General features: G+C 33.4%; 1 protein-coding gene across 1 annotated transcript in view; it reads left to right on the top strand.

The window, feature by feature from the left end:
* KIF18A (kinesin family member 18A) overlaps positions 1-26549 on the top strand; it is a 78698-nt gene that overhangs the window by 20773 nt on the left and 31376 nt on the right. The window contains exons 10-13 of the mRNA XM_036861545.1: positions 4957-5119; positions 11673-11837; positions 17419-17540; positions 24317-24552. Of these exons, the coding sequence (XP_036717440.1) occupies positions 4957-5119; positions 11673-11837; positions 17419-17540; positions 24317-24552 (686 nt within the window). The remainder of the gene's footprint in view (positions 1-4956; positions 5120-11672; positions 11838-17418; positions 17541-24316; positions 24553-26549) is intronic.

Here is a 26549-nt window from a genome sequence, read left to right as displayed (position 1 = left end):
ATATTTTTCTTCTGTGGTGTCTTACTCCCTTCTGGCTGCTATAACGAAGTACCACAGACTGGGTAGCGTATAAACAAACAATCAAAAAGTTATTTCTTATAGTTCTGGAAGATGAAAGTCCTAGATGAGAGTGCCAGCATGGTTGGTTGAGGACCTTCTTCTACATTGTAGACTTCTCCTTGCATCCTCACATTGCCAAAAGAGAGGGAGATCTCTCTGGAGGCTCTTTTATAAGGACACTAATCCCATCCATAGGGTCTCCACCCTCATGACCTGATCACCTCCCAAAGGCTCCGCTTCCCAATACCATCAGCTTGGGTGTTAGGTTTCAACATAGAAATTTGGGGGGACACAAACATTCAAGCAATCTCATCTGGCGTTATCATTATTTACATGGTTCATGTAAATCGTACCTACCCTTTCCTGACTTTATATAACGCTAATAATCCACTTAATTGAGTTTAAGCTGTTAATTATTTGAAGGGACATCTCTCAGTGATATAAATTGACACATAAATATGATCTGTTCCCTCTAAGCTTTTAGCAGGTAAATTTTAAAAAAAGAAAGCTGTAATACAGTACTTGCAAGTACTTTTTTCCTAAGCAATTAAGACAATTTCCAAGTTGTCCTGATGGGACAATAGTTCAAAAGCTGTAAATCTTGAGTAGTTCTAAGAAGACAGTAAGGAATTCTTGGATCAAGCAAGTTTGAAAATTATTCCTTACTTAAGGAAACTAAGAGATTCCCAAAGTACATCAGCATATTAAAAGCTCTGAGAGGCCCTGTAGGAAAGGAATCTGTTCACCTCTTATTAAAATTGAGTAATTATTCTCCAAAGCTAATTTTCTATTATCATTAGTATGAGAAACTAACCACATCTTAAGCCACTGATTATTCATACTGTTTTGGAACTCTTGAGTTTGTAGAAGATGTCTTAGGGTACATAAGGAAGACTAGTTGGCAGTGATTTTCAACCTAGTTTCAAGTACAACACTTTTTAAAAATTGGATTTGTGTATTGACGTTTATATAAAATATCCTTGATTTGAAAAAATCGTTTTTTCTGCCTCAGTTGACCCCAGATGCTAAGATAACTTCTTCTAATAAAATAACACTTTATGTTTGTAGCTGGCTTTGTAGATTTTGATGATTTTTAGGCCCACATTAATTTCATCTTATCACTACAACAACTCTGAAATTTGAAGTGGGGTATTGTTTTCTAACTTACAGATAAGGGCAAGAAATATATATCATCTCTTTCAAGTATTAATCCTTTGCTCCCATGCTATGCTATTTTACAAATACCATAAGAAGTAATTAAACAGTTATTTCTATCAATGACAATGAGTCCATTTTTCATATAGCATAAAGTAGACCTATGTATTGTTATAGTACAATAGCTCTGTTTATACCAGAGATTTCCTAAAGTATTTAAATTATTTTCTATTAATCCCCCTAACAACCCAAGATAAAGTTATATTTAATAGTCTTACGATGCTTTTTGTTATATTCTACTAATTTTACAGTGTCTTTTAAAAAATAACTTAAGCAAAATGATTCCTCATATTCCTTTAATCTTAACAATGAAAGCTTTTAACTCTGGTATATTATTAGTTGTGTTATTATATTTTGTTAGTCAAATGTGGGATTGGTCCTCATGCAACCAGATATCTTGTCGTTGATGCACGTTTCTTGAAAATTAAAGCAGTCACCAACTGCTCAAATTTGGAGTCGTTGCTTGCATAAAATTGCTCAGCGGTGCTTAACCAGATGTAGTTACCAATTAAAACCTTACAAATTGCTAGACTTTTCTGGAGTTGATGTGGCTTTAAGTCATTGACTCTTTCTTTCTGGTAAAATGATTCAAGAAGGAGATGGCCTGAGCTATGAAATAAACACTTATTTGGATATTTTTCGCATTTCAACCTGACTTAACCAACAATAAAAACTTTGAGTTTTAGTTCACTCAACAGGTTAAATAATTTACTTGTGTTTATAAGGCAGGTAATAATAAAATTATATACCCCATAGCCTTTGCATTTTCTCACAAAAGTATCTGTCTCTTTAAATAAATATATGGAATGCCTTTTATCATATTGCTCATACTTCACATAGAATTTTTTTAATGCCATGAATTTTCAGTGTCTTTAAAAAATAACATTTTTATGAAGTTTAAACAGATAAAGGGAAGAATATACAGTATTTGCTCTCTATTAAAGCTATTTGGAAAGATAATATTCAAAAAATCAAAAGAAGAAAGTACAGTTGTTCTTTATACAGAGTAATTATAAAACTTCACTTGTGACTATACCAAGAAAATTGTCTAGAGTTTATCATATGTCACCTAAAATTATTGGCAAAGATTTTTGTTTTCTAGCTATTTGAATGTTTTAAATGACTAGAAAATAGTTATTATTAGTCAATCCCTTGGGGCTCTCTGTTTTAAAAATGACAGCTTTTTTTTAAAAAAGAGCTCTCTAGAAACCTTTGATACTAATTCCCTTCCTTCCATCCTAAACTATACACCACCAACTAAAATAAATCTGGACCATAACAGTTTGAAATTGACAAATATTTAACTATGTCCTTGGGTGAAGTGTTCCAGAAAAATTAAGAAATTATCTTTGGGTGTAACCTAAAGATAACTTATCAAATCATTTACTGGCCTTAGCCTTGTTGTAATATAATACAATGAAATTGCAATGTCCATACATACTTCCTATGAAATATTTATCAGTTTGACAAAACTGCAGTCAAGTCGATGTATTGTGGTTTATATTCATTCTCAATAGTTTCATTAAGAACTACTGACATAAATTGTCAGTGCTTTTACCACAGATCCTTACAAATATATCTAAAATTCTGGCCAAAGAAACTTTATTTTTAAGTGCATATACTTTGTTACCATTTTATTTTAAAAGCTTCAAGTTAAGTTTTCTTTGAGGGAAAAATTGTTTGCCTATGTGTGATTGTTTATACTGTTACTGTAGCTCAGACCTGATCTGTGACCAATATTCTGCTGACCCTGGAGAATGCAGGATTGCAGGCTCCTTTTAGGGCTTTCATAGAAGTGATTCAGCTTGAGGTCTTTATGCATTTGCAGGAGATGTGAGTCATACTCCCCAACTTTGATTCCCTATATCTATATTGCCCTTTGGAGGAAGCACAGTGGAGGGGCTTTTCCTAGATTTACCACATTGTAAACTTGGATGTTTTGGGTCCTGGCATTGTCAGCTGACTCTTAGCCAGGCTGTAGGGGGTACCTAACCATATGGTGTGTTTTCACTGTAACAAGTTCTAAAGCTAAAATCTGGCTATCTCACTTTCCCTAGGGCGCCATAGAGGCACCATATGATTATGCCACCCACTGCTTATTTCTTCACAGAGAGCCAACACCAAAAGAACACATAATACTGTGTTGCTTCTGAGGCCTTATGAATTGGGAGAGTACAGGTCCACATTATCATCCTTTTCTTACATACAAAATATTTTATTTTTGGTAAGCTACTGGATTATGCAGACAAAATACAGTGTATGACTAATACCATAGGCCTTAAAATACCTATATCTTTTAATAACATGATCTTTGGAGGAGAGAGAGAGAAACCCAGTGCTGTAAAAATAAAGTTCAGAACCCGTTCCAAACATTTTTGTTATTTGATAGGAAACAGTCACTCAAACCTATTTACTGTTTATCATTGAATCTAATTCTATGAATGTGGTGTATATTCTCTTGTTCACGCATTTCTTTTTTTTTTTTTTAACATCTTTATTGGAGTATAATTGCTTTACAATGTTGTGTTAGTTTCTGCTGTATAACAAAGTGAATATATGTATACATATATCCCCATATCCCCTCCCTCTTGCGCCTGCCTCCCACCCTCCCTATCCCACTCCTCTAGGTCGTCACAGAGCATCGAGCTGATCTCCCTGTGCTATGCGACTGCTTCCCACTAGCTATCTATTTTACGTTTGGTAGTGTATATATGTCCATGCCACTCTCTCACTTTGTCACAGCTTACCCTTCCCCCTCCCCGTATCCTCAAGTCCATTCTCTAGTAGGTCTGTGTCTTTATTCTCGTCTTGCCCCTAAGTTCTTCATGATCGTTTTTTGTGGGGTTTTTTTTTCTTAGATTCCATATATATGTGTTAGCATACGGTATTTGTTTTTCTCTTTCTGACTTACTTCACTCTGTATGACAGACTCTAGGTCCATCCACCTCACTACAAATAACTCAGTTTAGTTTCTTTTTATGGCTGAGTAATATTCCATTGTATATATGTGCCACATCTTCTTTATCCATTCATCTGTCGATGGACACTTAGGTTGCTTCCATGTCCTGGCTGTTGTAAATAGTGCTTCAGTGAACATTGTGGTACATAACTTTTTGAATTATGGTTTTCTCAGGGTATATGCCCAGTAGTGGGATTGCTGGGTCCTATGGTAGTTCTATTTTTAGTTTTTTAAGGAACCTCCATACTGTTCTCCATAGTGGCTGTATCAATTTACATTCCCACCAACAGTGCAAGAGGGTTCCCTTTTCTCCCCACCCTCTCCAGCATTTATTGTTTGCAGACTTTTTGATGATGGCCATTCTGACCTGTGTGAGGTGATACCTCATTGTAGTTTTGATTTGCATTTCTCTAATGATTAGTGATGTTAAGCATCCTTTCATGTGTTTGTTGGCAATCTGTATATCTTCTTTGGAGAAATGTCTATTTAGGTCTTCTGCCCATTTTTGGATTGGGTTGTTTCTTTTTTTGATAACTGAGCTGCATGAACTGCTTGTGTATTTTGGAGATTAATCCTTTGTCAGTTGCTTCTTTTGCAACTACTTTCTCCCATTCTGAGGATTGTCTTTTCGTCTTGTTTATGGTTTCCCATGCATTTCTTTAAGTAAACTCTGCATTATCTATCACAAAATACTGAGAGTCTATGTGTTTTATTTTTGGTAGATTTCAAGAAATTCTGAACTGCTTGTTCCAGAATCGAGAAGAAATCAGGCAAGAATATCTGAAGTTAGAAATGTTACTTAAAGAAAATGAACTTAAATCATTCTATCAACAACAGTGCCATAAGCAAATAGAAATGATGTGTTCTGAAGACAAAGTAGAAAAGGTATTTAACAACTTTATCATTAAATTGTAGAGAATGTAAAAACATGGGGACTTATAATTCTAGAAATTTGATAGGCGATGTTGCTTAATCACCCATTCTCTACAAATACCTAGAAATGCTGGAGGAAATGTAGAAAACATTGTTTTAAATGTATAGTTAAGTCTACAAGAAAAAAAAATTAAATTCCTAGGTGTGAGAAACGAAAAGGAATCAAAACCCCTAAAATCTCAGTTATAACTGTTGCTTCTGTGAGGATGATGGAATGCTTAACAGGTAGTTAACACACTCAGGGAGAGTTGGGTACCAAGGTGGGGCAGTGAGAACAGTCCGCCCCAGATGCAGGCAATAGTTTACAACTTAGACCAATGGGAGGTTTTTTTCCTCCCCAGGGAAGAATATTTTGTCACTGACATTGTTACAGTTTCCACTGCATCAGTGCTAAAAAAAAAACCAGATCAACTTTTAATCAGTTTTATTATTTAATGTAGTAGTGCACTGCCCTTCCCCTTCACACACACAGACCACTTTCACTACCCTGCTTTGATGTACGACACTACTTAGGTAAGGGGCCCAAGGGAGACAGGGAGTTAGAAATGGCAGTCCCCACATAAAGCCAGGAATCTCAGAGACCTTCACTCTTCATATTGGAAGTACAGCAGGAGAAGACATTTTACCAACTAGCACAGGAAAACAAGGAACCAAGCCTAGGATAAGAAAAAAAAAGTCTCATTTGAAGACTGTCATTATAGATATACTTTTCACTATAGATTTTCATTATAGATTATACTTTTATAATCCATGTGTTTTATTTAGCAAATCCCTAAAGTGAGACATCAGCACAGAAAATGGTATCAGAACAGTGATAATCTATAGGAAACTGAGCGGAAGCAATGCAGAATCAGCCTAGTGAAACAGATCCTCAGTTCAAACCACTGAGAGCTCACTGTCCAAAATTACAAAACCCATGATACAATCCTCCACAAGCAAGTCAGCAGACTTAGCAAATATGACAGAATCCCCAAAACGTCAGATACTATAGCAATCTGATAAAACCTATAAAAATGAATAAAGTCATCAAAGAAGGACTTAACAATAAAGGAATCAAAGAAAAAAAGAACATACATATATGAGAAGAAAACAAATGACACTTCCAGAAAGTAAAGATTTATTTACTGAAACTTAAAATTTCAGTTTATGGGTACAATACTAGACAATGTTTTAAATACTTCACATACATTAACTCATTTAATTCTCAGAAAATCCTGTGGGCTATGTGATATTATTATCCTTGTAATTAAGATGAGGAAACCAGGGTACAGAGAAGTCATTCTGCCAAAGATTACCCAGCTCATAGAGTCAGAGCTATGATTTGAACTCAAGCCAGCTGATTCCAGAGGCTGAGTTCTTATCCCTGTCCTTTTATGCATGTTAGATATAGCTAAAGAGAGAATTAAAGAACTGGGAGATCTGAGGAAATCACACCAAATACAGGATAAAAAGATAGCAGATGTGAACAGGATGTTGCTATGTGAAAGACAGACTAGAAAGTCATGCATTCATCTAATAGATATTCTGAAGGAGATACATTAGTTCAAAAGAACAAAGGATAATGTGCAAAGTCTAAGGCTCAGAATTTTCTAGGACTATTAAGATGTGAATAAGATGTAAATGCAAGAAACATGAGTTCTAAGCAGGATAAAAGAATGTATACTTGGAGGTGTGCAACTCCAGAGCACCAAAGATCAGAAAAATAAACATTTTGAAAATACTGGATTTCCCCCAGTTTGGTGTTCATTGATGATAAGGTTAATTGCATTTTTAAGTACTATTTTATACTTAGTAGTATAGTGCTTTAAAAAACTAACATTTTAGGTTTTTATCAGCCTATGAAATGGGAAAGATGTGATATGCTAAGAAATTAATCATAAAGTATTAATAAATATATCATGGCTATGAATTTATAAGTAGCTATTAAGCTATATTATCAAAATTAGTAATTTATTTTCTGAATATGCATTTATTATGCCTTATTGAAACTATTTTTGTTTTAAACCACTTTATTGAGATATATGATTGATGTATGAAGAAACCCATAAATATTTAATGTAGACAACTTGACGGGTTTGGCGATAAATATACACTAGTGAAACCATCACCATCATCTATGCTATAAACCTGTACCTTACCTCCTAAAGTTTCCTCCCACCCTCTTTATTATTAGTAGTATTATATTAATAACAACACTTAATGTAAGACCTACCCTCTTAGCCATTTTTAAGTATACAACAATAGACTATCATTCAGCTTTTAAAAAAGAAGAAAATTCTACCAATTGCAACAACATAGATGAACCTGGAGGACATGCTAAGTGAAGTAAGCCAGACACAGAGGGACAAATTTTACATGATACCATTTATATGAAAAATCTAAAATCATCAAACTCAGAAGTAGAATCAGATGGTGGTTGTCAGAGGCTGTGGGGAAGGCGAAACCAGGAAGTATGAGTCAAAGAATACAAAGTTTTAGTTATGCAAGACAAATAAACCCTAGAGATCTACTACTGTATAGCATAGGGCCTATAGTTAATAATGTATTGAATACTGAAAATTTCTTTTTAATTTTGTTTATCAAATGCATTTAAAATATTCCTCACATCCTTTTAAGGCAGAAGAAAAATAGAATTTATATCTTTATTTGAAATTTGTTGCTGTAGTTGTACTTTAACTTTCTTGAACTGCAAAATTGTTGCCAGTATTTTTGATGACCTTCATGACTTCCAAATAACAGAATATCTCATAGAATTAATATATCAGTTTGTTGTTGTGAAATCCTTTCATATGTTTGTTAAATGGAATTCTGAAATACTGCTATATTTACCTATTCTAAAAGTTGTATGTATTATCTCAATTGCACTTATTATAGAGTTATTTTCAGTGGGGATAATAATTCTCAGTTTTGTGTAGGTATCCATTAAATAAATATCAATTATCTGAAAGTGCAATTATCTGATTTATTTCTTGAAAAAAGGCAAGAATTCAGTCATGGAAAACTGATACTGACTTAATATCTCAACTTTTAACAACAGCTTGCTTTGAACACTTTTGTTTATATGCAGAGCACTGTGCTAGACACAATACAGGTTAAAAAAAAAGTATAAGACAGTATATGTACTTCAGTAATTTATAAGCTAGTTGGAGCAATAAAATGATATAAAAATGACACAGCACTATATGATTGTGATGTAAGGAGTAGTGCAATAATAAAAACAGCTAATATTATTGAGCATTAACTATGTGCCAGACACTTTTCAAAGTCCTTTGCATGGGTTAATTCATTTAGTATTTATAACAAGCCTATGAGGTAGATCCTGTATTATCACCATTTGTGAGCAACAGAGATACTGAGAATTCAAGTAAGCTGTCTAGAGTTATACACCTAATTAATGTGGTTGAACCAATATTAAACTCTGGATGTCTGGCCTCAGTCTGCACTTTTAATCATTCTGCTATACTATAAGTACTTTAAGTGCTATAGCCATTCAAAGGAGAAAACAGTGGCTTCCAGTTGTTGTGGTGGAGAAAGGCTTCCTAGTGGAGAGATGAGATTTATACTGGGCATTGCATGAGAATATTAGTGGGAAAAGAATAAAAGGAATAGTGTATTCAAATGAGGACACCAGTTTGACCAGAGCACAGCATATTTGTAGGTCAGTGTATGTGGAAGTACATAACTATACTCAACACTTCCTGCCAATTCCCACTGCTTTACCCGTAGCAGATATCGTTGATTGATTACAGCACTCTTTTTCTCTGAATCTGAAGTTGCCAGAGTTAACCACTATAAATAGATTGGAAATGGCACATGATATAAGACATATTTTGCCATATTGGGAATTAGTCAATTCCGGATAGAATAAAAGGCCAAATTGTGGAAGCTTTGGTTGCCAAGAATTATATGGTCTATTTGTGTAGTCAAAAGGCAATCTTTGAAGCAAATGAGTAGTGTATTATCAGAGCTTAGAATCAGATTGCCATTTTTTGAACATTAGAATATTAGTACAATTAGTAAGTTTGGTCTATTTAATCCCAAGCTAATTTAAATCATGGTTATTTTACCCTGTTTTACTTACCCCATTGAATTGTGAATGTGCATGCTTAGAAACATTAAGACATAGAGTAAGGAAATGGCTTTGGCTGGTTTCTTTAATTTTTTTCTGTTTCATCTTTATTCTGCTTTTTTCAACCCACTTGCCTTTTCTGATATCTCACTTTTGGTCATTTCAATCCATGTTCCAATTTTTATAGTTATTCTTATGAGACTAAGAATAGCTAAGTCTAATAGCTAATGAGACTTACCTAAGCAATGAGAATAAAGCCTCTTAAGTTTATTGGTTGTAAACTATTGAAAAACATAGAAAGACATCTAGAGGCTGAGTTTGTTCTCACAGAAGTGTCAAACTATAGTTTTACTAAACTGCTTGCTAGGTCACGGAATTTTATATCTGTCTTGGACCCTCTCCAAAGAGGTTTACTCTCATAATTGCTGAAAGAATCTCACTGATTAAGCTATAAATGGTTCTTGAGTATGGACTCTGAGAGTAGTATTAAAGTGAAGTTCTGGGGTAATTTTATAGCCATATAAAGATAATACACAAATTATTTTCAGTGAAATAATCAGTTTACCGTGTTAACGGTCAGTTCTTTTGCACAAAGCAATAGTAATACCTACATTTTAGAATTTCATGCTTATTCTCGCTCAAGACCTTCTGTGGTATTCTGGAGATTTTGTTAATAAAATATGTAAAGCTTTTTTGAAACTTTAATGGGAAACAATTTACTTTAATGTCAGGGTTTAACATACATATTTTAGAATTTATTTCCAAACACTTACTTGGTATTTATTTCAGAACAGTAATTCAATAAGAATTACCCTGATGGAAAATGTCCCCATGGAGAACCATCATAGAGTATACATTTGATGAACATTAGAAGTACAAACTCAAAAAAACGTACCCTCTGGGATTTTTAGTCGGGATCTTTTGGTATTAAATATTGACTGCCATCAGACCCGCAGATCATGTCCTGCCCTGGTTTCTAAAAGTACCTACAACATTTGTAAACATTAAAGGAAAATAAAGGTGGTTTGATCTAACTGCCTTCCTTCAGGCAGGTACAATATTTTTATGTTCATTTTTCAGATGAGGTGACTGAAGAGCCACTGAGATTGACTTGCCTAAGTTTTCACACCTGCTGAATAGCAGAAGAAAGTCAAGAAGCCACATATACTACCTTCTGTTGGATACCAGTGGCTCTAAACTTTTCAGGTTTCAGGACCCCTTTCTGCTTTAAAATAAAATATTTAGGACCCCAAAGAGCTTTTGTTTATGCAGATTTCATCTACCAATATTCTATTAGAAATTTAAACTGAAATTTACAAAAATACATTCTGTATTAGCTAACTTAAGAACAATCGATTACCCATTGCGTGACAACATAACACTTTAATGAAAAATAACTAATTATTTTCTAAAACAAAAAGAGGTAGTGAGAAGAGTGACATTATTACCTATTTTTGCAAATTTCTTTAATGGCTGGCTTTTCCTCAAAATGTCAACTTACCTTTTATAAAAGATAATAAGGAAGTAGAACGTAATCTCCTAAAGAGAGTAGGTCTTTAAACAAGTTCAAATGTAGTTCCTGCTCCTTTTTTCATTTTTTTCTTTTTTTTTTTCATTTTTCATTTTTTTTCATAGGATGTGTTCATCCCGACTTCCAAAACCAGCTGCAAGTGCTTGTTCTAATCTTTGGGGATCTGTTGTCTCAGGTCCAGCTATCATATCTGTTGATTATTGAGTTTAGTGTCTTTTGGCAAATAGTCCAAAGAGGTCAAGCTGTTCTGGCCCACAGTGCCCATGATAGTGTGCAAGACCCTTGGAGTAAAAAACCAGAAGGCCAGTTTTGATCTCAATTCATGTGTAGGTAAAACACCAAAAATATTTGGACTATCCATTATGTGTCCTGAACCAACCATCAGGCGAGATCAGATGTTTATGACACCTGGATATAAGCTCTATTTTCTTTCATTGGCAACAGCCAATCTAAAGGCCTTGTAGACAAAACCACAACAATAGAATACTTCTTCGCATCTTTCAAACTGAAGGAAAGACAAGAGCAGGACATGTATCTGCTTTGTTTTGAGTAAGGAAATCATGGGATTTATCAGACCTCACATGAACTTTTCAAATGCAACATTTAAAGGAATGTATTTTGGCAAAAAAAAAAAAAAAAGTGATAGTCTTCAATTTGGCCATTGTATTTCTTAAAGTCATAAACTCTCAACATGTAATTTTATAAAAATGACTCACAACTCAATTTCCTGTTTTCCTGCAAGCAGTAGTATTGTGAGATTTCAAAGGGGAAATAGCTTTAAGTACAAAAGTATAGCCTAATTTAATAGACAACAATAGCACACTTAAAAGGAAATATACTACTGTACTAATATCACATACATCACATATCATAAAAGATTGACTATTAAAGGCATTATTTTTCAGGCCACTTGCAAAAGAGATCATAGACTCGCAATGTTGAAAACTCGCCGCTGCTACCTGGAGAAGAAAAGGGAAGAGGAACTGAAGCAATTTGATGAGAATACTAATTGGCTCCATCGTGTGGAAACTGAAATGGGACTCTTAGGTCAAAATGGTCATATTCCAAAGGTACATATGTGTTTGTGTATTCAGATTTATTTTCTAAGAACTGAGCTCCTTAAACCCATTGTCTTTGTTGTTGAGTAAATATCTTTCATAAGACAACTTTTGGTCCATCTCCCAGAGATTTGACTCATTTTACTGTTTTTAACTGAATATACCTTCTGCCTCCCTGATTACCTACTAGATTTGCCTTTCTTGTACTTTCAGAAGAGTAAAGTTACTTTTAAATGTTATTCTTGAGTGATTGCATCCTTTTATGAGGAGCTCTTAAGTTAGAATGAAGTAATTCTATTTCAGACTGTACTTGAAGTTTCATCATGTAGGTAATTTAAGTTTGTTTTAATACTTGATATTTTGTGCAAAAATAGTTTTAAATGTGGTCAGCATTATTTGTATTATAGCTAAAGAAAGCCAATTTGAAAGCTGTATGCATTTATGTTTATGTACTAAACTGAAGATATTCCACCTAGAATGGCAAAAGTTTATATTTATAAAGAGTAGCGATGGGTAATGATGGTTAATGGCTGAATCAGATCATAATTGTGTTCAGCTACAATGTTACAGATAGTTTTCTCCCTTAACAATAGTAAGCTACAGAAGTATGCAGTTCATTCCTAATACAGTACCTCCCAAATGTCTTCAGTGTCATCATTATACTTTTCTTTTCATAGTTGTGATAACACTATTCCATCTTTAGTCTTGAGTTCACACTTAGGCCAGAAGAAGAGGAATGAAAGAAAGGGAAGAGAGATATCTGTATTGGGAAAGCAAAAACTTTTCCAGAAATACCTAACAGACATATCTGAATTGACTAGAATTGTCACGTGGCTATCCCTAGATACAGGGGAATCTGGAAGGGTGAGTGTTTTGCTGGACATATTATCATCCTGAACAAAATTAGAGTTCTCTTAATAAGAAAGAAGGGGAAAATTAATATGGAATAAGCGGCTAGCAAACAAACTGCTACAAAGTAACTAATTTTGATTTCTAAATACCTAATACTTTAAAAGAACAACTTTTTTATACTCTTTTTTTAAAGGAAGAGTATCTAAGTCTTTAATTTGATGACGCTCTTCTGAAAGTCTATATTATGTATCAGCTCTGAAATCTTAAAATTTCTAGAAAAGCATTAAACTGAAAATAAATACAGGTGAAATGGAGTATATAATATTCAGTACAAATGAATGCAGCTAGTGATTGTTAATAGTCAAAGATATCAATTTTTTGTTATAATTTAAAGATATTAGCCAATGCATCATGACTAGGGAAATTGATATAAATGTCCATCCTTTTAACGCTGAAGCTCAGACTGAAGGGAGAGGAGACTAGCAGGAGCAGTGAATGATGACAGTTCAAGGTAGTAAAATTGGAGCAGTGAGCAGCAGATACCTTGTTTCCTAAGAAGACAGCCAAAGATAAATAGAGACTGAATAGTTCTTTAGTGTGGAAATTCATTGAGGGCCAACCAACAGTTTAATCGACACTCAGCAATCCTAGAAGTCTTCACAATATCTTGATGAAAGTATGCCAGCCAGTTAGTTCAGTAGATTGGGAATTAAATGTAGTACAAAGCATACTTTAATGAGATTTTATAACTTAACTTAACTGACAAAGCACTTTAGAATATTCCCTATAGCGAGAATGTAAACATTGGAAAGAGGATAGACGCTGGAGTTGAAATGGTTGGTAATTCCATTATTTGATAGTTGTGTTGAATACTAACTCTAACACTAACCATATAACTTTGGGCAAGTTGTTTAACTTCACTGTCTTAACTTCTCATCTTTAAAATATATTTAAGGCATTATGAACTTAAATAAAATGCTGTATGCAAAGGCCTAGCACCACTTAATACATAATGAGTGGTTGATAAATAATAGTTTAATATTCTAAGCCACAACATCATAGACATCAATAGCCAAAGAAAGGTGTGCACAAAAGGAACACAGCAGCATTAGCTGTATTATAAAATACGTTTGCTATTTTTCCTCCAGAACAGTGTTTCTGACCTTTTTGGGTCATAGATGCCTTTGAGAATCTGATTAAAGAGCTATATATAGATCTTCTCCTAGATGGACGATTGAGGGGGGATCACATTCATACAATTTTACTTTTTTTTTTTTTTGGTCATTTTTTCCATTAATACAATATTAAGAATATCTGCTCTAGAAGAAAACTAAAGCACACTTATTTTAAAATGCCATATTCCTCTTAAGATTACATAATGGACATATTTACATGACTTAAAAGGAATAAGCAAAAAAAAAATGATTAATCAGTAAACTATAATAGGGATTAAGTAGACTTTCAAACGGTAACATCTGAAATTCCGTGCTTGATCTGAGAATCTAAAGCTGTAGAGGCTCATCATAGAATGCAGCAGCCTCCATCAGAGTACCTGTCAGGGTCCCCAAGCCACGGTCTGGGTATGTTTTCAGAGAAAACAGCTGATAGCCTGGCCAAACGAGTGTTTTTCACTCGGTGCACAAGAGCTGTTGCTCTTGAAAAGGTAGCAGATGTTGGATGTTTATAGTAGTTTTTGGTTTGTTTCACTTATATTTGTCATGTTTCACTTATTTGTTAGAGACTATGTATATCTAAAGCAGTCTTATTCTCAAGACGATCATTGTCAAAATGACATAAAATAACAAGTATTTTGGTTAGTTTTCTTTACTATTACTTACGGCCATGATGTTCTAATAGAATATTTAGCCATTCTAGTCAGCAAAAACTTTCTCATGAAAGGTCTAAAAAATATTTTTGGCATATGGTAAAATATAACATAAAATTTACCAGTTTTAGGTGTACAGTTCAAGTGGCATTATATTCATAAAAAGAATTAATATATATAGATATACATTTTAAAATGTTATTTTCATCTCTCAATAGCCTTGCTTAATTTACATTATACTTATAATCTAGTACATTTGTGTAATCAACAGTCTGAAATATAGCCCAACTCCAACTAGAGGAGTGCTTAAGAACTTTTTAATATTAAAAGAAGCAAAAAAATCAATTGTAGATATTTACTAGTTTGCCTTTGTTTTCCCATATTTATCTGAAGCTCCCAATTTTTAAAATGGTACAGTATTCTTTTTAGTAGTGTTATTATTGCTATTTTTTTTTTTTTTTTGGCTACTTAGTAGCATTTATAAAGTTAATATTGTTCAGGTTATTTTCAATAAATTTAAATTTTTTCACCATGGTCAAATCTAATCTTTCTAATAATCTGTCTTCTATAACTCTTTTAAGCAGGACTTTTCACACCTGAATATGAATCTGGAATTGATTTTTAAATTCTTGTTTTTTAATGCATTTTATTATGAATAATTTGAAAAAATTAAAATTAAAACTGTTTCCATTCCCATCACCCTAATCCCACCCTCATTTTTTTTTGCTGTGGATATTTTCACAGCTGAAACAGTTATCTACGTATAAGCCATTATTTCTTACGTAAACAAACTGAGACATAACTTTGTGAAAAAATTTATCCACAGTTGTACAACTCTGGACAGAGATCCAGTACTGCGACTTTCAAATTGCTGCCCTTTTTGCTATATCCTCCTGCATTATCTACCTCTTAACCTCTCAAATTTATCCACTTCTCTGTATCTGCCGTGCCACTACCCTAATTCAGACTCCCAGCCCCCATTATTGGACTGCTACATTTGACCTTTATGCTTCCATTCATATTCTACTGCAATTCATTCTCTCTACTGCAAGCAAAATGAGCTTTCTAAAAGGTAACTCTGATCATGTCACTCTTCAGTACTTTCTCCCTAATGTAAACTCTATTATGATTTCCCAGGTCTGGCATGGCACCTGAAGACCTTTCACGTTTTATATATTACCTCTCATTATATTCTTATTTCAGCTATTACTAACCTCCCCGTAGCTCTCATTATAGGCTATGAGCTTCCAATCCGATTCAGTCATTAGTGTATCAAAACAAGAAAAAGATTCAAATTGTAAACTTGGTTTTTCAAAAACAAACTAGCCAAGAACTATTATTGACTAAAATAATTATACAATCAAGGCTTGTCTCTTTAAGAGTGGTGCAAGAAGATAAAACAATAAGATTAACAGAGGGAGTAAATAAAGAAGGGTTTTGTTTTTTTTTTTAAGAGAAAAGGTGGAATATTTGACAAACATGTTCATACTGTTAGGGTCGTTGAATTTTTTGACTGGAAAAGACTAAAGAGATCATCTAGGCAAGCTCTTAAATTTTAGTCAAGTAAACTGATCTCCATAAAGACCATATTTTGGGCTCCAGGTAGCATTTGTGTCATAGTTGAGCCATCTCTAAAATCACCTGATTCATAGGCCGGTGCTCTAACCGTATCATCCTGACTCCCTAAAGAGAGTTTGCTCTAAAATACTTGCTGTATTTCTTGAAATATAATTATGAATCATGTGAATAAACAACCCCCAACTTTACTATATCTCAGACACATAGAATTACATTGTTTCCCTGTCATCGTGCCCACCACTGGCTTAGGAAGTATTACAAAAAAGAAAAAGAAAAAAGTAACTTTAAGCTTACAGAGAATCAGTGGCCAACTTCAGGTTGGGAAGGAGTATTGAAAACCTAAAATGGATTATGGGAATTATCTGTAGGAAGTTTCTAGGCACAGCTCCCCTGCTTATAGGATTTTTGTCTCAGCCCCTTCCAATGTCCAAAATATTTCACTCCGTTTTATTTTATTAACTAAAATTTTTCCAATTTAAGATTCTGAGAATGCTACTGGATTATTACCATTCATACTTTAGTGTATCCACTTAGCTGACGTTTTCCATACTTAAGGTTTAGTAGATTTGAGAAAAGATAAGTAATTTTAGGTGGTAGATTAGAGAACATTTGGGCATATGCACATAAGGGAGCCTACAAAAACTTTTTTACACTTTTGGCCTAGAATGAAGCTTATACCAAGACTGGGTGAAGGTAAGAATTTTTTTTTTTTTTTTTTGGCCACACCTCACGGCATGCGGGATCTTAACTCCCCAACCAGGGATCAAACCTATGCCCCCTGCTGTGGAAGCATGGAGCCCTAACCACTGGACTGCCACGGAATTCCCCAAGAGATTTTTATTGTATGAAACTTTTATTGTATTGACATAGCCCCTGTCCTGGTGGTGTACCTTACATTCTAATATGGAGAATCTATGAACAAATAAATAAATGGAATTGTTACTAGTGCTATGGCAGAAACTATCAGGGGTGGAGAATGTCCATCTTTAAATGTAAAGCTTAGGGAAAGCCTCCCTGAAGAAGTGACATTTAAGCAAAAACGGGCCATATTCATGTACTTTCAAAGTATTATGAACAAGTTGGATAGACCAAGAAACTGTCACTATAGTAAAATTTATTCTGAGTTCCTGATGTTCAGTTTCTGAGGAAATTTGAAACTTGTAAGTCATAGACCACCTGTACCAGAACACTTGTTTTTCAAATTGTTCCTAAACATACCACTTCATATTTTTAAGAATTAAAACTATTGACACCAATATAAAATAAGTTTTATTAAAATTGATTTAATTTTAACATTTTTAAATGAATCTGAGTTATAGTTTGTATTGTTTTCCCCAGGAACTCAATAAAGAACTTCATTGCCACGATTTGCACCTCCAGAACAAAGATTTGAAAGCACAAATTAAACATATGATGGATCTAGCTTGTCTTCAAGAACAGCAACACAGGCAGACGGAGGCGTAAGTACATGGATTTACCTGTTCTAAAAGTTTTAATACTATAGACCTAAGGAACCTGTAGCATAGAAGTTTAGTTTTCCATTGCCACAAAATTTAATTTTATCCAATACAAGGTACATATTTTTTTTTAAGGGTCTGCCAGCATCAGAAATCATACAGAGTTAGAAAACACTGAGAAAGTATAAAGGATGTTGTTCTTCTCCTCTAACTAATTTTTTATAGTGCTTTATAGTTTTGAAAACATTTTTTAATTTATTATTTTTATGTAATATGTCATGTAATACAAAATTTCAAAGATGCCTCTACAGTGAAAAAGAGTCTGTCTTCTACCTGTCCTCTAGCCATCCTTGTCCCCTCCTAGAAACTACTACTATTAATACCAACTGAATTTTTAAGTAGACAGTTTTTAAGCATTCATAATTCCAGAATGATTTTTTGCTGTCATTAAAATGAAGTTATTAAAAGTGTATATTTTTTAACATCATGTCCCAAGTTTTAAGTGATGCTATAGTAGCTCTTTCATGCTCTCTCTACTAACTCAGTAGTAACACCTTTTAATTTTTGAAACGTAATAGTAAAAAAGTATAACTTGATCTTTATTTTTATTACCTTGGATATGTCAGTCAACTCCTTAGGTGTCACTTTCATGCTCTGTAAAAATGAGAAATTTATTTCTCTAAGGGCTTTCTGCCAATCTAAAATTCTACTGGAGTTATTCTAGTGTTCTCAAATAACTGGTAATTAATTTTCCATACTTTTGATTTAAAGGAAATTATATTAGCATAGTTATTTTTTAAAAGAAGAAGAAAAAGGGAAGGAAAAACTTTAGGGAAATATTATCCTGTGGATAGAAGCTCACCCTGTTCTCCCCATACTTTCTATATTTATACCTAGAGCAGACATTGAACATTCATTTACTTGTACTCACACCACCTGCAAGAGTTAAAGTTATCAAAGAAACATTAATTTATTTTGACCATACTGTATTTGATATACCATACAAATAGATTAATATATTTAAGATACATTTTTGCCTCAAAATGGGCAAAAAGATTTCTAACTTTGAAAATTGGTGAACCAAAGCATTACAGAGGCAATACAATATAGTAGAAAGAGTATGAGTTTTAGAGTCGGTCTTGAATTCTAGTTTATATGAGCACTATAACATTGCATAAATTATTTTACCTCACTAACCCTTAGTTTTCTTATATGTTAAATTATCATACTTTCCTTATAACAATTTTAAAAGGATTAAATAACAAAAAATAATGGATGTGATGAACTGTCTTAGCCTGAGCTTATAGAGTGGAAACAAACAAACAAAAAGATTTAGTATATATTCAGAGTGCTTAAAGGAAAAAAATTTTCAACCAAGAAGACTACCTAGCAAAGTTATCATTCAGAATTGAAGAAGAAATAAAAGAGTTTTCCAGACAAGCAAGAGCTAAAGTCACGTATAAAGCTAGTATGAAGGTTAAAAGAAAAAAGTAGTAAAAATAACTAACTACAATAACTCCTTAAGGAATACACAAGATAAAAAGATATAAAATATAAATATAGGGATATAAAATATAAATATAAAATATAACGTCAAAAACATAAAATATGGTGGGGGATGAAAACGTAGACCTTCAGAATGCATTCGAACTTAAGTGGCTACCAGCTTTAAATAGACTGTTATAAATATGTTGTTATATGTAAGCCTCATGGAAACTTCCAAGCAAAAACCTATAGTAGATACACAAAAGATAATAAGAAAGGAATTAAGCATGCCACTAAAGACAGTCATCAAACCAAAAAGGAAGAGAACAAGAGAAGAAAGGAACAGAGGAACTACCAAACAGCCAAAAAAGAATTAATAAAATGGCAGTGAGTACATACCTGTTAATAATTACTTTACATGTAAATGTACTAAATGCTCCAATCGAAAGACAGAGTGGCTGAATGGATATAAAAACAAGCCCCATCTATATGCTGCCTACAAGAGACTCATTTCAGACATAAAGACAATTCACAGACTGAAAGTTAAGGGATGGGAAAAGGTATCCCATGCAAATGGAAACCAAAAGAAAGCTGGGGTAGCTATACTTATATCAGACAAAATAGGTTTTAAAACAAAGACTGTAATAAGAGACAAAGATCGGCATTACATAATGATAAAGGAGGTCAATCCAACAAGAGGATATAACATTTGTAAATATTTATGCACCCGACATAGGAGAACCTAAATATATAAAGCAAATATTAACAGACATAATGAGAAATAGACAGCAATACAGTAAGAATAAGGGACTTTAATACCACACTCACATCAATGGATGGGTCATCCAGACAGAAAATCAATAAGGAAACATCTTCCTTAAACAACATGTTACACTAGACAAACTTTACAGATATATACAGAACATTCCATACAAAAGCCACTGAATATACATTCTTCTTAACTGCACATGTGACATTCTCCAGGATAGATCATATCTTAGGCCACAGAATAAGTCTTAACAGATCTAAGAAGACTGAAATCATATTAAGCATATTTTCTGACCACAGTGGTATAAAACTAGAAATGATTCCAAAAAGAAAACTGGAAAATTTATAAATAACTGATTAAACAACATGCTACTGAACAACCAGTTCATCAAAGAAGAAATCAAAAAATAGACAAACAGAAAAACAAGAATAAAGCCCAAAGTTAGTAGTAGGAAGGAAATAGCACAGACTGGAGCAGAAATAAGTGAAATAGAGACTAAAATACAATAGAAAAGATCAATGAAACCAAGAGCTACTTCTTTGAAAAGATAAAATTGACAAACCTTTATCTAGACTCATGGAGAAAAAAAGAGAGAAGGCTCAGATAAATAAAATCAGAAGTGAAAGTGGAGATGTTACAACTGATACTACACAAATACAAAGGATCCTTAGAGACTACTACAATTATATAGCAACAAATTGGACAACCTAGAAATGGATAAATTGCTAGAAATATACAACCTACCAAGACTGAATCATGAAGAAATAAGAAATCTGAACAGACCAATTACTAGTAAGGAGATTAAATTAGTACTTAAAAACCTTCCTACAAGCAAAAGTTCAGGACCAGATGGCTTTACTGGTTAATTCTATCAAACATTCAAAGAAAAGTTAATACCAGTTCTTCTCAAACTCTTCCAATTAAAAAACAGAAGAGGAGGGAACACTTCCAAACTCATTTATAGGCTAGCATTACCCTGACACCAAAGCCAGACAAGGGTAGAACAAGAGAAGAAAATTTCAGGCCAATATCCCTGATGAACATAGATGCAAAAATCCTCAACAAAATATTAGCAAACCAAATTGACCAATACAATACTTTAAAAGGATCATACACCACAATTAAGTGGGGTTTATTCCAGAGATGCAAGGATGGTTCAGCATCTTCAAATCAATCAGTGTGATAACAAAATGAAGGATAAGGCATCATGTGATCATCTCAATAGATGCAGAAAAAGCATGTGACAAAATTTAATATCCATTTGTGATTAAATTTGCAACAAAGTGATTATAGAGGGAACATACCTCAACATAATAAAGACCATATATGACATGCCAACAGCTAACATCATACTCAGTGGTGAAAAGCTGAAAAGCTTTTCCTCTAAGATCAGGAAGAAGACAAAGATGCCCACTCTTGCCACTTTTATTCAACATGTACACACTACTATATATAAAATAGATAACTAATAAGAACCTACTGTATATCACAGGGAACTCTACTCAGTACCCTGTAATGACTTATATGGGAAAAGAATCTAAAAAAGAGTGGATATATGTATATGTATAACTCATTCACTTTGCTGTACAGCAGAAACTAACACAACATTGTAAATCAACTATACCCCAATAAAAATTAACTTAAAAAAACAACAACATAGTATTAGAAGTCCCAGCCACAACAGTCAGACAAGAAAAAGAAATAAAAGGCATCTAAATTCAAAAGGAAGGAGTAAAACTGTCACTTTTGCCAATGACATGATATTATATACAGAAAACTCTGAAGACACAACCAAAAAACTATTAGAATAAACAAATTCAGTAAAGTTGCAGGATACAAAAATCAATATACAGAAATCTGTTGTGTTTCTCTACACTAATAACTATCAAAAAGGAAATTGAGAAAACAATTCCATTTACAATTGCACCAAAAAGAATAAAATACCTAGGAATAAATTTAACCAAAGAGGGGAAAGACCTGTACACTGAAAACTATAAGACATTCATGAAAGAAATTGAAGAAGACACAAATAAATGGAAATATATTCCATGCTTATGGATTGGAAGAATTAGTATTGTTACAATGTCCATACTACCCAAAGCAATCTACAGATTTAGAACAATCCCTATCAATACTCAATGGCATTTTTCACAGAACTAGAACAAACAATTCTAAAATTTGTGTGAAACCACAAAAGACTCCAAATAACCAAAGCATTCTTGAGAAAGACAAAGTGTGAGGGACCACACTCCCAATTTAAAACTATACTACAAAGCAATAGTAATCAAAACAGTATAGTACTGGCACAAAAACAGACACATATATCAATGGAACAGAATAGAGAGCCCAGAAATAATCCCATGCATATATGGTCAATTAATTTACATCAAAGGTACCAAGAATATACAATAGGGAATGGATAGTCTCTTCAATAAATGGTGCTGGGAAAAGTGCAAAGCAACAAGCCAAAGAATATCTTACACCATACACAAAATTGTATTAACTCAAAATGGATTAAAAATTTGTATGTAAGATCTGAAACCATAAAACCCTGAGTAGAAAACATAGGCAGGTAAAAATAACTGTCATATAATACAGCAGTTCCACTTCTGGGTATTTATCCAAAGAAAATGAAAACACTAACACAAAAAATAAAGCCCACCTGTGTTCATTGCTACAAAAAACAAAAACAAAACCCAAGTTTATAGATACAGAGAACAGATTATACAGGTTCGTGGTGGGGTGTTGGGGGCAGGGATGGGGAATTGGTCAAGGGAGTCACAAAGTACAAACTTCCAGTTATTAAGTAAATCATGTAGGTGTAATGTACAGCATGGCAACTATGGTTAATAATACTGTACTGCATATTTGAAAGTTGCCAAGAAAGTAGATCTTAAAAGTTCTCATCAGAAGAAAAAAGAATTCTGTGACAGATGTTAACTAGACTTATTGTGATGATCATTTTGCAATATATACCAATATCGAGTCCAAAAACTTAAAAATAAATGAATGAATGCATAAACACATACAAACATACATACATGCACACATAAATACATAAATAACGTATGTCCTGGGTCCCTGAGACCACCTCCATGTTTGATAATTTACTAGGTTGACTCACGGAACCCTTCGTATAGTTGACTTCATAGTTATGATTTATTAGAGTAAAAGCATACAAAACAAAATCAGCAAAAGGCAAAGGTGAATGGGGCAAAGAACAAAGGAAACCAGTTAGTTGTAAGCTTTCAAGTGTCCTCATCCAGTGGACCCACACAGTTATGCTTAAGTTCTCCAGAAAAAAGTTGTAATGACCCATGTGAAATGATGTCTACTTTGGAATCTCCTTAGGCTGACACTTAGTGTCCTGGATTTTTATTGGGAGCTGGTTGAATAGGCGCCCTGTGCCTAGCAGGGTGAATCAAAATTCTAGACTTTCCAAAAGGAAAGCAGTTGTAAATAATTGTTTTTATTGACTTTCTGATTAATGACTTTTCCCTACAGTTGTTACCTACTTGGCTTAAATGGCGTACTCCCCACTATCACTAAAAAGAAAAATGTCACAGACTATTTATTTGTACTGCTATCTAAATATTTAAGATTCTTAGATAATAAAGCAGTTATTTCCTTAAGTGTTAAAATTAGTGCCTATTCTTTTCCCACTGCCCTATTCCTACTTCAGATGGTTCTATTCTTCTGGATGTTATGAGTCAGCTAGAACACCAGGACTAAGTCATTTCAAGATTATTCATGTTGTTTGATGTCTTCGTTGATATAAAAGTTAGGAACCACTTATAACTTTTTAGTTCTGGCATTTCTTCAGTGAACACTCTTCATGGAGGTCTAATACATAAAAAGATGCATTTAGTACTGCTCTGATTGAAAGCAATAGGCGAGATTTTGAATCAGAGCCAAGAATCCAATGCCCCATCATTTTCTTTTCCTGTACCCACCATACTTTTCCACAGTTTTTCCTTTGAATGGCTTTGAAAGCTATTGCTTTAGCTCATGAAGAGCTAACTTCAAGGAAAGCTGACTTTTGTTCATTTGTTATTTTTTAAATCTTATATACCTAAGTTGAGCGTCATCGTTTGACAGTGTATTAATATTTCATTTCAATCTCATAGTATTTAATAACAATAACAACACTATTTTTGATTTGTAAATCACATTATACTTTGCATAGTTCTGAAAACAATCTCCTATTGAAAGTAGTGGCTGTCCAGTTGTACCCCACATTATAGAGGAGAAACCTCAGGTAGTGCCTTATCCAAGGTCATATAGAAGCAAGTGAAGACTCGCTGAGACTACAGACTGGTGCTTGTAATTCCCATCCAACATTCTTTCCAATCTATACTTAATGTATTAAGAATATTTGAGGCATTTGATTGAAATATTCTAAAGGAAAATATGTACAGGGAACCATTTTAATCATCTGCTATTGCTTTGGATGTTACATAGAACCATAATAATGTATTTAAGATTTAGTATTTATCTCTCTTTTCTTGTCACCTTCTGTATGCAGAGTATTGAATGCTTTACTTCCAACCCTAAGAAAACAGTATTGTGCATTAAAAGAATCTGGCCTGTTAAATGCTACTTTTGAGTCTGACTTCAAAGAAATTGAACATTTGGTAGAGAGGAAGAAAGTGGTGGTTTGGGCTGACCAAACTACTGAACATGCAAAGCAAAATGATCTACCAGCGGTTTCTATTCTTATGACCTTTCCACAACTTGGACCAGTTCAGTCTTCTCCTTGCTGTAAGTACAGCTTTTATTTCATTAAGTAAATAAACGTTATTTCTAAGGAGTAGCCTCTGTTATAATATCAGTCAACAGAACAGTTAATTTTTTTAGTAGGTTTGCTATTTTGTGAAAATGGGAGAATTAACTTCAGAATAACTTCAATTAACCCGTATCTTTCAAAGGTATAAGAGTAAGTATGCTTGATGTTCTAAATAATTCTAGCAGTAAAGTTATTTTATTTTACCTTTTTTTGATAAGATAATTTTACTTCCACCCTTCTTTAAAACTTAACCTCTATTAAAGACTGAAGATTATAATTAAGAATATTATATTCTGTAATACATAACAATCTTGTATGTTCTTAAGATCAACTAACAGTGTAGAATTTACTGTTTTTCTGTTGGCAGATCACTTGATGTCTCTGCTCTCATAAAAGTGTGCATGGGACATTTTAATTGAAAAACTAACATATAATCTTGGTTTTAAAATATTCAGATTCTATAGCAGTAGAGTGCCCTCTTCAACTTTTCCCAGAACCTCAATCTTCTGTGCTATCTTAGAGATAAATGCCTATTAACAGTTTGGTTATCATTACAGTGTGTGTATAATATTCATATTAGATAATTAACTCATTAGCTTTTTGTTACATTTCACATGAATGCTAGCATATTGTATATATATTAAACTACAACTGTTTTTATTTGTTTAGTTTATTATGAACGGTTTTGGGGTACATGCATAAAGAATCTAGCATTTTTTTTAATAGTTGTGAGAATTGATGTACCATCATTTACTTAACCATTGTTCTGTTGGTGAACAGTGCATGTCAGAGAGCATGCCCATATACAGTAATCCTCCCTTATCTGCAGTTTCACTTTCCACCATTTCAGTTACTTGCAGTAAGCTGAGGTCCAAAAATGTTAAATGGAAAATTTCAGAAATAAAAACTTTATAAGTTTTAAATTGCACACCGTTCTGAGTATCATGATAAAATCTCATGCTGCCCTACTCTGTCCTGCCCAGGATGTGAATCATCTCTTTGTCCATCATATTCTTCCCATTTGTCATTTAGTAGCCACCTTGGTTATCAGATCGACTGTCACAGTATTGCAGTGCTTGTGTTTAAGTAACCCTTATTTTACTTAATAATGGCCCCAAAGTGCAAGAGTAGTGATGCTAGCAATTTGGGTTTGCCATAGAGAAGCCATAAAGAGCTTCCTTTTAAGTGAAAAGGTGAAAATTCTAGACTTAATAAGGAAAGAAAAATAAATCACATGCTGTGGTTGCTAAAATTTATGAGAAGAATGAATATTCTATCCATGAAGTCATGAAGAAGGAAGAAGAAGTTCATGTTAGTTTTGCTCTTGGACCTCAAATTGCAAAAGTTGTGGTCAGGATGCATGGTAAGTGCTTAGTTCAGATGGAAAAGGCATTAAATTTGTGCAATAAGATATTTTGAGAGAGTGAGTCCACAGTTACAAACTTTTATTACAGTATATTGTTAGAATTGTTCTATTTTATTATTAATTATTGTTGTTAATCTCTTACTGTGCCTAATTTATAAATTACACTTTACCTTAGGTAGATGTGTATAGGCAAAAAAAAAAAAAAAAACCATGGTAAATATATGGTTCAGTGCTATCTGCAGTTTCAGGTATCCACTGGTAGTCTTGGAATGTTTCCCCCTGTGGATAAGGGGAGACTACTGTATTCCCATGTCTGCATGTGTACCAGTTGCCTAGGACCTAATTTGCTGGGTCAGAGGACAAATAATTTTTTTTTTTTAATTAAAATGATCTGTCAAACTCTCCAAAAATTTTCTTATACAAATGTTTATGAGATTTTACATTTGTTTATGTCTCATCTTTACCTTAACCCAAAGTAATAACAGCAACACTAAATTAATGTATATTCTTTTTAAATTTGCAACTCTTATTTTTAGTGATTTTAATTCTTTGAAGTTTGTGGAGACTTCTTTAAAGCCCAGCATAGAGTTGGTGTAAATGTTTCAA

This window comes from Balaenoptera musculus, chromosome 8, assembly GCF_009873245.2.
Source record: "Balaenoptera musculus isolate JJ_BM4_2016_0621 chromosome 8, mBalMus1.pri.v3, whole genome shotgun sequence".
NCBI classification, from domain to species: domain Eukaryota; kingdom Metazoa; phylum Chordata; class Mammalia; order Artiodactyla; family Balaenopteridae; genus Balaenoptera; species Balaenoptera musculus.
This window is presented reverse-complemented; position numbering and strand designations above follow the sequence as displayed.